General features: G+C 37.7%; 1 protein-coding gene across 1 annotated transcript; it reads right to left on the reverse strand.

Moving 5' to 3' along the window:
* Positions 1 to 362: 362 nt before the first annotated feature.
* Positions 363 to 9,594, reverse strand: LOC121881273 (tumor necrosis factor alpha-induced protein 2-like). The gene is made up of 11 exons (XM_042388976.1): positions 9,217 to 9,594; positions 8,122 to 8,764; positions 7,152 to 7,263; positions 6,260 to 6,382; positions 6,079 to 6,173; positions 5,888 to 5,980; positions 4,980 to 5,106; positions 4,029 to 4,151; positions 2,888 to 3,043; positions 2,523 to 2,644; positions 363 to 1,881 (listed from the first exon to the last, which is right to left on the reverse strand). The coding sequence occupies exons 1-11, from the start codon at positions 9,473 to 9,475 to the stop codon at positions 1,734 to 1,736; spliced, it is 2,001 nt and encodes a 666-aa protein (XP_042244910.1). The 5' UTR covers positions 9,476 to 9,594; the 3' UTR covers positions 363 to 1,733.
* Between the last annotated feature and the right edge of the window lie 4,833 nt (positions 9,595 to 14,427).

The raw sequence follows: 14,427 nt of genomic DNA on the forward strand, positions 1-14,427 counted from the left end.
TTGTCACTTTATTGTAATTCAGGACTTTTGTCCATGTTAGGATCCTGTAGGAATGATGACTCTTTTTTCCCAGTGAATCTGATTGGTCAGTGTTCACGGCATTGACAGGTTGTAATCCGATCCTCTGAAGTTAACCTGCTCCGGAGCAGGTTAGCTGTTAGCATGGTGATGTACCCTGTTAAGAAGTGAACCACCGTTCTAGGATTGAAAACCCAGAGTTAAACCTGAAGTTAACTCGCTAACCCCAAATCCTCCTTCATAGTACAGGCCTCTGGGCTACTATTAACTTTTCTGATCACGTGAATTCTGTTAAAACCAAGTCTGTTATTTACTGGTTTCAGTTCCTAAATCTGATCTTTTGACAGACATGTAGATAAAAGAGAAGCAGACAGGGTGGACAGAGGTTTATTTAATAAGCTTTGACACAACTGTGATTAGGATTGTGCACAAGAGGCTGCTAATGAGTTAGCCTAAATGTCAATGAATGGCGATGTACCCCGTTAAGACGTGAACCACCGTTGAAAACCTGAAAACTGAAAGTTAAACCTGAAGTTAACTCGCTAACCCCAAATCCTGCTTCGTAGTACAGGCCTCTGGACTATTCATGAACTTTTCTGATCACATGAATTCCGTTAAAACCAAGTCTGTTATTTACTGATTTCAGTTCCTCAATCTGATCTTTTGACAGAAATGTAGATAAAAGAGAAGCAGACGGGGTGGACAGAGGTTTTTTATGAGCTTTGACACAACTGTGATTAGGATTGTGCACAAGAGGCTGCCAATGAGTTAGCCTAAGTGTCACTGATTTCCTTTTAAGTGTTGTTGTCATTTCAGGAAAGGTAAACTAGATTTTCTTTTTTAAATCTTGCTTGCCAAAATTTTTTTCAAAGTTTCCTTTTACATTTTATGTAAAAAGAAAAACACATGCTGTATTTCAGTGCTTCTGTCACTGTAATTTTATCTTCCGATCTCCTGATTTATCTTTTCATCACAACGCAGTGGAATTGCTACGAAGCTAAGCTATGCATGGATAGGTGATAGGTGTTTTTGTCCCTATAGCTTAAAGATCAACACAAACATCGTATACATTGGTTTTATATGTTGTTAAAGTTTTATGTACATTTCTAAACAATTAAGTTCTTTTTTAAGTCTTTATGGTTGAGGGAAATATGACATGATGCTTCAGGATGTTTTTCAGTTTTTAAGGACTTAACAGTAAAATTTGTCATTTCAGGAGAGGTAAACTAAATTTTCTTTTTAAATCTTGCTTGCCAAAATTTTTCTCAAAGAATTCTTTTACATTTTATGTAAAAAGAAAAACACATGCTGTATTTCAGGGCTTCTGTCACTGCAGGTTTATCCTGATTTATCTTCTCATCACAATGCATATGTGTATTTTTTAAGTGTTATATGCTGTATTTTTCTTTGGTGATTTGTTGTTGTTGTTGTTGTTACTTGTTTCTTTTTGTACTTAAATTCATGAATTACACTGATTGGCCTGATTGGCTGGCACCAGCAACGCCTGTGTCAAGAGGTGATGGGATCCTCCTCCTATATACTGGGCTGACATGGCGTCAGTTGTCATTCAAAAACCTCTTCTTGCTTCTCACAGAAGCCTGTCGACGACTGTGCTATCAGGTGCTAACCTAAACTGTCGACGGACTCAAGTGCACAACTCGGTCACAGGGCGCTTTGTTCCCAGCTGAGGAGAACGTATCGCTGGAGTGAACGTTTCATTTCACCAGAACTCTGGAGAAAAAAGGGCGAGCATTGACAACGTTGGTTTCTTTCAAAGCGTCTGACAGAATTACTTTGACGGTTCTCCTGTCGGCTTTGGTGAGGTTAGTCTTGAGCTTGAGCAGAGCCGAAACGTGTTTTTCACTGTGGATGAAAGAATGAAACATTAGAAATTAACTATTTTAATCCAGGACAACATTAATCTAATTATTAGAAGATTACTATAACAATAAAGTAGATTATGGTGTGGAAGTACACAACATATTCCTACTCCTGCAAATACTTGCTGATAGTTAGATGAGAAGATTGATACTATTCTCATGTCTTCATGCTAAATATGAAACTATAGCCAGTAGACAGTTATCTTGGTTTAGCAAACAGACTGTAAACATGGGGAAACAGCCAACCTGGCTAAAGACAAGACAGTTTACTGTCACAATTTGGAAAAATTTGGAAGTAAACCTCATCATCTGTAAACTGTTGACTCTCACTGGGAACATTACTGACTACATCTACAGACTGTCGTAACAAGCTTTCATTTAACAGCAGCACTTGTCATCTGTCATCAACATCATCCCGCTGCCAGGAAACATCTGAACTCGTGAGAAGTTTTAGCTCAATTCACTTCCTGCTTCCTGTCAGCTCTTACTGAAAATATGTTTGTTAATGTTCACCCTAATGTCAAGTAAACCATGTTTAATGATTCTGTCTTTATTAGGTCAATCACAGCTAAATAAGGACAGCTGCACATTTGCTTTTGCTAATAATAATAATGAAATGATTACCTGAGGTCAGGATAATCAGTTCCCAGTGATACTACTTGCATCTGTATGGCAGGGAGGTCTTGGAGTTTCAGCACTTCTGCAATCTTGCTCAGGATTTCCTTCAACCAGTCCTCCTTTGATCCCTGTGAAGTAATTAAGTTTAGTTTTCAAGTTTACTTCAACAGTAATATACAAGCCACGTGTTTTAGGGAGGATTTTCTTTATTGTTAATTGTTTTTAAAGTGGATTTTCCCAGGAACTCGTTAACACTTAGTTCAGTGATGTATTTTTTCCTTGGAATTTCTGGTGTTGAACATAACATGCTGCAATAAAAAATAATGTTTTGTTAAAATCTAAAACTTTTAGATTTTGTGCTTGAGTCTCACCATTTTCACGAATAAATTGTGCAAACTCTCCGCGTTGTCTTTCACAGTCATGTAGGCCTTCTCCTGACGCTCCTTGTCCTTCAGTTTGACTTCCCCTCTCAGGAGCCTCTTCACATATTCTGCTGTCACTTCCTGGTGAAGCTGGCCCATCAGATCCTGCAATCAAATCAGTAATCAGGATAAAAAACAACATTATTTTAGCTTCAAATTAAACTATTTTGTGCTCGTTGTTTGAAGAACCGCTTGATTTGCCAGATAATTTGTGAAACTACACCAGTCATTTCCTGTGTTTTACTCCCTTTACTACATAAATTATGAATATTTCACATATTACTAATTGTTTTGCAAACCATACTGTAATATGCATTTTTCCTAACATCCAGGCAGCCATTGGGTTTCACTAACCTCTGTACAGTTTGAAAATCTTTGGCAGACTCTTGAATCTTGTTTGAGATGTTTAATCCATCAAAGTTAACTTACATTTTTGTGTTCTTGTAATTGATTTTCATACTGTATGTAAATGTAAAATCTCTCTGAATGTAAATTAATGGAAACCAATGGCCACCTGAAAGGTAAAATATATTCAAAACATTTAAACTGCAGTCCGCTTTGGAAAATGGTCTGTAGTAATGTAAAGTTATCATGATTTAACATGTAGTTAGAGGTGCAGTGCGTAGGATTTAGTGGCATCTAGTGGTGACGTTGCAGATTGCAACCAACTGAATACCCTTCCCCCTCCCCTTCCAAGCGTAGAACCTACGGTGGCCACAAAACTCACGAAAAATGCTAAAGGTCCTCTCTAGAGCCAGTGTTTGGTTTGTCCGTTCTGGGCTACTGTAGAAATGAAACATGGGGTTGCAACATGATGGCGTCATGATGGAGGACCCACTCCCATTTGTAGATATAAAGGGCTCATTCTAAGGTAACACAAACACAATGATTCTTATTTTCAAGTAATCATACAGTAATTAAAACATACTTATGCATATTATATTCCATTTCTGCCAAGTCTGTTCTGCTAGATGCCACTAAATTCTACACACTGCACCTTTAAGGAGCTAAAACTTGAGAAAAAAAAACAAAACTGTGGCTTGTTCTTAATTTGAATTGAAGAGTGTGTGTCATGGTTTCTTCAGTTTACCTGGTGACATGATTCAGCTGCACCTTGAAGATCCTGAATCTGTTGTTCAATGCTGACCAGCAGATTCTCAAACGTGAATGAGTTATTCAACCAGTCACTGGTTCCCAGCTTGCGGTACAGTGGCTGTGTGAGATACAAATATAATCCATGAGACAGTGAAATATTTTATCTCTAACTTTTACCACAAACAGATCGTCCACAGTGGCTCAGAATTTGTGGTAAAAATTCATCGATGAGCACATTTTATGAATTGTTGTGTCCAAATAGTAACTAAAATTTAGCAAATCCCTGTGGATGTGGTTGTTCCGAGAGCTCAAATAAAAATTAAGGGAGACCATCTGCTGAATTAAATAAAAAAACTTAACAAGACTCACCTTTATTTCTTATTTTCTTCTTTTGTTAATTGATGTTTTGCTTTTTTGTTTATGTTATTTCTGTTTTGTAAATTCAATTTTCTTGCCCTTTGTTACAATGAATATCTCACTGAAGCTAAAATTATGCTACCAAGACAGTTTCTTTGATAGAAAAACAAAGAAAACAAATGAAAATAATTGTTTGGTGCAAGAATACATAAAAAAAAGTTAAATGTCTAAATTGTTGTCTAAGTGTAGGTATTTATAATTGATGCCGTTCTTAGAGAAATAATATAATATCAGGGCAACAGGAGAATAAGTTTAGTTTGAGGAAGAAAGCAGTCAGTAAAAATATGTTTAGTTTGTCAGTTTTAGCTGATTTCCTGATTCTGTGGCTTGTTAAACACTTGTTAAACAAAAGTGTGTCAGTGTGGTTCATTGATGTGTTTTGATAGTTTTTGGACAACAATGAGGGTAAATTACACAGAGGACTAAGATATATCAGACTGTGGATACACAAATCTTTTCATGGGATTAGTGGACTATAAGAAAAATATAGAACATGACCAGCCTTTAAATCGCTTGTAAATAAACTTACCTTGAGGACCTCATGTACAGGGCTTAGTAAATACATGTGAGCAGATTGTTTCATGTCCATCAGAACAGACAAACAGCTTTCCCGAACATCCTCTGGGAACAGATCACTCTTCTTAATGAGGAAGTCCCTGCAGACAGACCACAGGAAAACCCTCAAATTAGCTGATGTTCAAGGACAGGTTCGCAATTTTTCAAGGCTGTCTGAAAACAGTCAGGAGCCCAAATGAACATTGAAACATGTTTTTCTTGCTGTAATCATTCCTCCTGTTCATACTGACCATTAGAAGATCCCTTCATAATGCACTTACAATGTAAGTGATGGGGGACAAAATCCAGAGTCCTCCTTCTGTGCAAAAATGTATTTAAAAGTTTATCTGAAGCTAATATTAAGCTTCAGCATCCAAATGAGTCAAATCAAGTAGATATCTTTCAACGTTACAGTCTTTTTAGTGCTAAAGTTCCTCTTTTTGTTACTATACTTCCACCGCAGCTCAACAGGGAAACACAAAGAGGGAATTTGATGCCAAAATGACTGTGTGGACACACTGTGGATTTTGGCCTCCATCACTTACACTGAAAGCACATTTGAAGGATCTTCCTTATTTTTTTTGATATGGACAATGCAATTCTACATAGTTCCAATACAGAGCATGAAACTGATGTGCTGCACATCAGAGAGTTTATAGCTATTGCTAATATACAGTTTTTATCATCATAAAACCACAGTACACCACAGATATGGAAGTACAATAAATGGTTAATAGCCGGTATGAACAGGAGGAATGATTACAGCGAGGAAAACCTCTTTCACTGTTCATATGGACACCTGACTGCAGTTTTAAGACAGACTTGAAAAAAAAGTGAACCTGTCCTTTAAACTGTGAGTTTGTATAAATGTCAGAAAAGTACCTGAAATGTTCAATACAGCTGAGTATGGCCTTGATGAACGGCTTGCTGTTCGGTTTGCTTCGCTTCATGATGTCGTCTTGGAAGATCCTGAACCTGCAGGAGTTTGTATTTGAAGTGTTGATATCATTAAGAATAGAACTAATTGCATTTATAAATGACAATATTTAGAAACAAGTAATCAGTCTTGTTACCTTTGTAGTAAATCTTTCAGTTGGTACGTTAAATCCTGGGCCTTGCTTTGGTCTCCCACAACTTTTACAGTTGTAGTCACAATACCATTGATGGGCTAAAGACAGATAGAGGACACGAATGAATTACTGCATTTAAAAATGATAATTGATTTAACATTATGTTGTGTTGATAATACTGTACCGGAATGAGATCGTAGGCCACAGGACTGACAAAGCAGCCGTCCTTTCTTGACGGCTCCTCTCCGTCATCCCACTTTTGCTTTGCTTCCTCCAGGACGTGGTCGATGCAAGTCGTCAGCTCACTCTGGATGTACAAAAAACAACATGCAGCTGTTACTTTTAACACACATAACACTCTACTACTCTACTCTACTTTTTTGTTTAAGGCATGAATTTCTATGATTCTACCAGGGTGGCACTAGCGAAAATGTCATCAGGTCAATCAAATTAAAATTGATTATTGTGCAAAGGGTATACAAATGTGGCCTGTTGCTGGAGCTCGAGATTAGATCATCTAAAATCATCCAGAAAGCAACAAGTATTATAGTTTAATCTGGGCTTGTTCTAGCAAGTGAATGTTCTCTGTTGCCATCAGGGCGTCGTTATGTTTTACCTGCTTGTAAAACTAACCGCTATTTTAAATTGTTCATTCCTTCTGCAATTGTCATTGTTGGTAGATGATCTTTTTTATTGTGTCTGTTAAGCTTATTTATTTATTTATTTATGGATTCCACATACAGCTCCTTTGTGTTTTTTACTCCTTTTGTGTTGTATATTGCATTATTTATTTCTATGTTATTGTGTTGTGTTAACCACAAGCTGCTCCAAACAAATTGCCCCTAGTGAGATTAATAAAGTCTTATGTACTGTATTGTAAAACATTGAGATTCATCTACTGGGGACCATGAATATCCACAACAAGTGTAACAACAATCTAACCCGTAGTTGCTGCAATATCTCACTCTGCACAGAAGTGTTGATCATACTGATTGACTGAAGTTTGAGTAAAACTACCAAACCCAAACACACTAAAACTATAAACTGTTATACTGACTAAAATATAATGAATCTACCTGTTGTTTGCTCAGGTACTGTTCCTCCAGAGGTTCCAGTAACTTTTCAGGCAGCAGCTTTCCCAACGCTTCGTGATCGATCTCACTGGCCAGCTCTGGCTTTCGAAGGATTCTTACACAGAGAGCAAACATCACATTCACAGTCATTAACAATTCAAGACACATGAACTCTACAGATTAGGATTTCATGTGAATTTTGCACACATCCAGATAACAGGAAGTAATAATCATTATGTCAGATAATTATTGGGAATCATCCTCTGGAGATCATGAATATTGATGCTAAATTTACCAGTGGTGGGTGAAGTACTCAGATCTTTTACTTCAGATCTTGCATTCAAAATTTTATTGAAAGAAAGGTACACAAGTATTAGCATCAAAATATACTTAAAGTACCAAAAGTAAAAGCACTCATTATGCAGAATGGCCCAATTCAGGATAAAATTAAATAATATATTGTTTGATTATTAATTATTGATTTATTATGTGTAAGGTAGGGCCAATTTTAATTACTTTATATAATCTATAATAATATATGTTCATTTAGTTGTTGATTATATTTCTATTAATAATATATATCTGCAAAGTAACCATTAACTAAAGCTGACAAATAAACATAGTGGAGTAAAAGAGTACAATATTTACCTCCAACATATAGCGGAGTGCAAATATAAAGCTGGAGAATGCTGGAAAATGGATACTTTACATACTGTATACTTTCCACCAATAAAATTACTGTTGTCTGTCAAGTAGTTGTTGAGAAATCTTGGTCTGATACGTTGGACAGAGGATGGACTGATGGACCAACACATGGACAGACATCATCATGTTTGGGCACTGCTACCACCAGAACAAAAATACACCAATATAGAACAGAATGGATTCAGAAATATAAGATTATTCACCAAATGTTGATTTTGAACCCTGTTATTGTTTTATAATAATAAGATACATTGAATTAATGACTCACTCTGGATAATAGTCGTTCACCCAGAGCAGGAGGGAAGTGCAGTCTTTGTCATCTAGACCAAACTCTGCAATCTTTTTGAGTCTGGCACTGAAGGTTTGGTGGTACCACCTGGCGTAGGAATTACAGATGTGCAGCTCCGGTGGGTAGCAGCTCTTCACCACCTCCACCACCCACAGCAGGTCCTGCTTCAGCTGCCTGCCCATGCTGCAGATGTCTACCTGAAGAGACGGCTTCTCCACCTGGTCTGCAGGGCGGCTGGAGGAGGTGTTGTCCATGCGCTCCTCCACCAAGCTGCAGAGCGTTGAATCGTGGAGCTTCTTCCAGCCGCTGGGCCTCCAGGCCGGCGGTGTCCCATCTCTCTGCTTCCACTGCTTGTCCTGCTCCTCCTCCTGCCAGACGGCCTTCACAGCAGATGTTAGAGCCTCAACGTTGACTTCTGTGCTGAGAGACTGTTTCAGAATCTGCACTACGAGGTCCTTCAGGGCTCTGCGGTCTGCATCAAACCTGTCTACTTCTTCCTCCTGATGTTTAAGTGCCTCTGCTTCTGTTATCTCCCCAAACAGACGCTCCTCTCTCCCTATCAGCAGCTGGCTGGCCTCAGACAAATGGTTTGCCTCAAGGAGTTCCTCAAATGTGAATATCACTGAGGGAGAAAAGCAAAGAGCAGACCTTGTTTTGAACTGTTGGAGATGGTGTTTACAATAAAGTGTGGCATAAAACTTCCTGTGATAACTTTCCAAAATACAGATGATATTTATGCTCATTACAAACCCTTCCAATTGCTTTTTAGTGTGACCAACAGTCCAAAATTCAAAGATATGGTATGAATAAAAACTATTCATAGCATTATTTTTGAAAGCAGTACCAGTAAAATGTTTCTCAGTATGTATGTATACATATAGTGTTTGTGGCCTTGAACACATGTTTATTGTAGAAACAGAATTCAACCATTAACTTTATCTCTGTTCCTAAAATATTTCTGTTTCTTCCTGTTTTCTGCAGGGAAATGCAGTCCTATTCAAACATTAACGGTTAATGGCTGGCTAATGGCTAGCTAATGGCTGGATGTTTCTGATGTTAGCTCCATTAACTGACCATTTTGGGGTTCCTTATCGCCAGGTGAGAGGTGTCCATCAGTTACAGAGATGGTGTTTGGACCTGCTTGAGCTCTGTTGCCTCTAAATAACTTTTGGAACTGTTTCCTCAACCACCTTCCTCCTGCAGGTCTGCCGCTTGGTTCCTCTCCTGTGGAGACAAAATACCACCAAATGTTGCTAATAAAAAATGTAAAGACAGATAGACAAGTCCCTCTGGACTCAGCATCACTGTAAGTCCAGACAAAACTGAGAGACATATTGACAATGTTGCAGTGAGAGAGTCTGAAGAAAAAGAGTCAGAAAAGACTGATGGACATGTGTTTCCAGCTCTCTCCCGAGCAAAACGAACTGTGAACTCTGTTGTGTTTGAATGTCCCATTGACAGATGTAAAGTAAATGTTATGTTGCATATCCCTTAACTTTTTCTCGAGGTAAATGGTGATGGACCACAGATGATAAAGCCCTAACTAAGACAAAGCAGAGTGCACCCAGGTTAATGAAGGTAACGTTCACACCTACTGTATCTTTGACCAGACCTCTGGAATTGTGGTGTTTCTCCAAACAGTAGCTGAAAAGTTATCCTGATTGTAGACTGTGAGGTGTTAATTTTCATGAGGGTACGGGAGAGCTGAAAAGCTGTAAGATCAGTGGGAATGATGAAACTGATGAGGATGATAGTTATCTCTGGAGTGGTTACTTTGCATCCATAAACACAATTGCAGCAGCTGAATCTGAACCAAAGGTGCGTGTAACTGTGGACACTACAGCTACTAATAATGTGGGTACGAGGTATTATGTTTTGCAGACTTCCATGAGTGGATTCAGCGCCTTGACCTGGATGACATTCCTTCAGAGGAGGAAGATGAGGAGGAGGAAACTTCAAACCTGTAAAAAACACTTCTAAAAGGTTCTAAGTGGAAATTAAACAGAGAGCTGAATAGAATAGAGGTATGTTTGTCTGTACTGAATAAAGTTGAAAAAAAAACATATCATTTTCTATTTGCAGGCAACATCTCAACATAGCTTTTTGATGATTCTTGCTTTGATGGTGTGTGTAATTGTTGATCTGAATAAAGAAAGTAAGTCTAGTAATCAAGTGGATTAGTAATTTTAGTAATCTGTTTAAGATCTAGATCTAGAACTCATATTTTTCATAGACATGATTGTATCTTGATTATCGTGAAATGTTTGTGATTGATAGTTGATGAACGTGAAGATGATTGCTCCACGAGGATGGACCATGCATCGTATGTGCTAGTAACCTCTCCATGGTGGTGACCCTCTACTGTACGTAATGCATATGGGTTGAAGACTTCACAATGTGATTTATTATGATGATGATGATTGTTGTAATTGATTTTGTATTTGATTGAAGTTGGTCATCTCGATTGTTTAATCATTTGTTTTATTGTTCTGATGTAATCAAGTATGTTTGTGTGAACCCCCTTTACATTGCCAGGGTTTCATCTAGTAGGAGGCAGAAAGTGTCTTGGCCTCTGTCTGTAGGTTCATGTGACCGGTGACCTCTGTCATGACCTCCTTTAACACCTTGGTGTTTCAGGGGATCTTCTTTGAGGATTTGCCTCATAACTGCCCTTGGTGGCCGGAAGACGGAACTCATGAGTGCTGAGGGGGTACACCAGAGGGGTTTTATCGAACTTACTGATTGTATGTATTGATCTTAACTGAATTATGATTTCAAAAGATTCTTGATGACTTTTGTTTTATGTAATAGTTGATTTATATATATACTCTTGGTTTCCTGTGTGAAAGAATGATTCTGTAATGTGCATGTTGTTTCTGCTCTGTAGATGCACTCTGACGGTCTGTAAATCTAATGATTAATTGGTATTGATCTTATGATCAATAAGAGGGGATTGTTAGGGAATTTTCCATCTTTTTGAGTTACACTGGGTCAAGCCTGGGCCTTGAGGTCACACTGTAATTCTTAAGCAGAAAGGGGACATTTTCTCCTCTCCTTGAGAGTCCAGCTGTCTGTGATGTTTTGGGGAAAGCAGAAACCTCTCTGATAGAGGGTAAATCAGCATTGCCATGGTCACCAAGGTCGGGGGAGGCCTTCCTAGACAACACAGATAGGTGAACGCGTAGCCAGAGTGTGACCTGACAGCGACCTGAAGTTCCGTGCAACGTGACCTGAACTGACACGGGTAAAATGCAGTTCCCCATTTAGAAACTAGTGAACCAATTAGACTAATTTTCATATTGTAGGTTGATCTGCTGAGGTTAAAGACTAAGACTCAGACTTTCAGGGGTAAAACAGAAAGAGACAGCATCCGAGTTGCAGATGACTTCAATGTTCGCTATTTCAGTTCTCCTCGGCCAAGTACTTCAATAAACATTTTCAGCTTTAAGACATCAAAGGCTCGTGTGCGCTTTTCTCCACTGAGGTGCTGACCATCACTCAAAATATCCACAACACTTATGTGTATCAACAGGAGTACTTTTGGGTTTTTTTAAGGATGTTGTACAGTAAAAGTGACCACCAGTAATGTGTGTATCAGGCAGAGTTAAAACATACAGAAAAGCGACTGTAGTTTATATAATATGATGTCATACAATCTCAAATATTTTAAGGAGGCAGCACCACAATGCGTCTGATTGCTAGTATATACGGCATTAGTCTGCTTAGTGAAAATGTCATTCTTATATCTGTTCCTGTAAAAATAAACAACTAAATAATAATTAGTGTTAAAAGTAACACATAGAAAATAATCTATTAACACATATATATATATGCTACACATATATCTTATGATACACTTATATGAACATACAATGTCTGTGTATTTTATCATTTCATACAGATACAGATTTTATACATTATGCTTACTCAATAGAGTAATTAATGTACTAGACCAGTATATCATACAGTATACAGTATTTTTAGAAAACATGGGATAATGATTATAATTTTGTAACTAAACTAAATCAGAATTAAAGTTATAATGGTCCTATGTAGTAATGACATTTTTCAGTATGTATGGTTCTAATATAGATTATGATATCTTTGTCAGTTAGTCGCAGTAAAATCACATCAGCCATGTTCATCATCACTGACTATGTGTTTTGTGATCAGTATGAACATGTAACCTCCATACAACCTGTTTATAACTTAAATAACCTGATTATTATTGTGTTGTAAACAGTTTTTCTTACCTTTTGCTCTGCAACTCATCGCTCCTGAATGCAGCAAGACTCACAGGTGCGTAAAGCTCGTCCGTCTCTGCAGCAGGTTGACTGAAACTGAACCGAGAATAACTTGCAGAATACCATTTGATGTCAGGATGTTGGTCACACCATGTGAAACTGTGCTCTGCTTTACCACGTATCCACATTTCCTCTGGAACATACTCTTATGATGCGAGAATTAATGCATCAACTCTTTCAAAACTGCACCTATGTGTGTATGTTTAATTTTAAATGTCGGCCAGTTTCTGACACTGATCAAGCTCACTGTGGGTGAGGGTGATCAGTTTTTCAAATCAAATCAGAGATTAATTTCAAGCCAGTAAATAAATTTGGTCGTTTGTTACTCTCCATAAAACAAGGTCTAAATGCCTCTATACAACTTCCAATCACATATACAAACTTTTTTAAAGCATCTAACAAAAATGAATACAGTTCACAGCACAAACTACCCTCATATATTACAAATACATCTGTTAAAAGGTTTTCACTTCCTCAGAAAACAGAGAAGTCCAACACCAGTTTAGGTTTAAATTTATTTCCTCTGCTCTGGCCACAACTTTTACCACAGCAGTTTGTTGAACACCTTGCTGATTTATGAGTTATCAGTGTGATTTTTAGCACCTCACATACACACAGCTGACTTCCAAGATCACTCAAATAGAATGAAATTACCATTATACATCTGATCTGATGATGATCTGAAACATTTCGCTTCCTGTGACTTAAAGGAATAGTTCAACACATTGGAAAGTACACTTATTTGCTTTCTATTATGGTGTTTTCAAACCTATAGTTTGTTTGCTTTGGTCTGAATCAGTGGATGAGTTTGTAAACCTTGTTCAGTTTCTTCTCACAAAGAGAAAACGCATTAAAAGCCAGGTGAGATCATTCTCTCTGCTCATTGGTCAGATGTGTCTGGGGTAGCAGCAACGACGTGAACACAGGAAGAAGGTCCTAAAGAAGACTTTGTTGCACTAGTCCAGAGACCTGTACTACGAAGCAGGATTTGGGCGTAGTGGAGTATTTTTTGCTATTTAGTTGGATGCTGAAGAAAACATTCTGAATATGTCACATTAAAAAACCTTAAAAGTAATGTCAGACTGTCTCTGCTACTGAGCAAAGAGTTTAAAAGTAGTTAATGACTGATGGGGTTCATCTGACCCAAATATTGCATTTATAATCATTATTTTTTCTAATAAAAGACAATCTTTGGTTTTTATTTCCAGTTATCATCACACAGTTGTCTCATGTTATTCTGAGCTGCAGTGATGGAATCAGAGAGTAATATCATTCAAGCTGTCAGCTGTCACTCTGGGGATAAAATAAACTCTTCACAATTAAAATGCAGCTAAAATCATCATTATGTGTTTAGTGTCGTAAACGATCTCTCTGTTTGTTAGAAGCTCTGTTTTAAAACCAGAGTGGAAACAGAAAGCCTGGAACAATAAAATGTTTCTACTGACCTATAAAAATATATATTGCTCTTTTCTACTTGTCACTTTGTTGTAATTCAGTTCTGTTGTCCATGTTGAGATCCTGTTGGAATGATCTTTTTTTTTGAGTGATCTGATCTGTCAGTGGTCGCGTTGTTGACAGACTGTGATCTGATGCTCCAGAGCAGCTTAACTGTTACCATGGTGATGTACCCCGTTAAAAGTGAACCACCGTCGTAGGACTGAAAATCCAGTGTTAAACCTGAGGTTAACTCACTAACCCCAAATCTAATTTTTTGACAGAAATGTAGATAAAAGAGAAGCAGACGGGGTGGACAGAGGGTTTTTTATAAGCTTTGACACAACTGTGATTAGGATTGTGCGCAAGAGGCTGCTAATGAGTTAGTCTATATGTCACTGATTTCCTTTTAGGTGTTGTTGACATTTCAGGAAAGGTAAACTAGATTTTCTTTTTTAAATCTTGCTTGCCAAAATTTCTTTCAAAAATTCCTTTTACATTTTATGTAAAAAGAAAAACACATGCTGTATTTCAGTGCTTCTGTCAC

Source organism: Thunnus maccoyii, chromosome 16, assembly GCF_910596095.1.
Source record: "Thunnus maccoyii chromosome 16, fThuMac1.1, whole genome shotgun sequence".
Lineage (NCBI taxonomy): Eukaryota > Metazoa > Chordata > Actinopteri > Scombriformes > Scombridae > Thunnus > Thunnus maccoyii.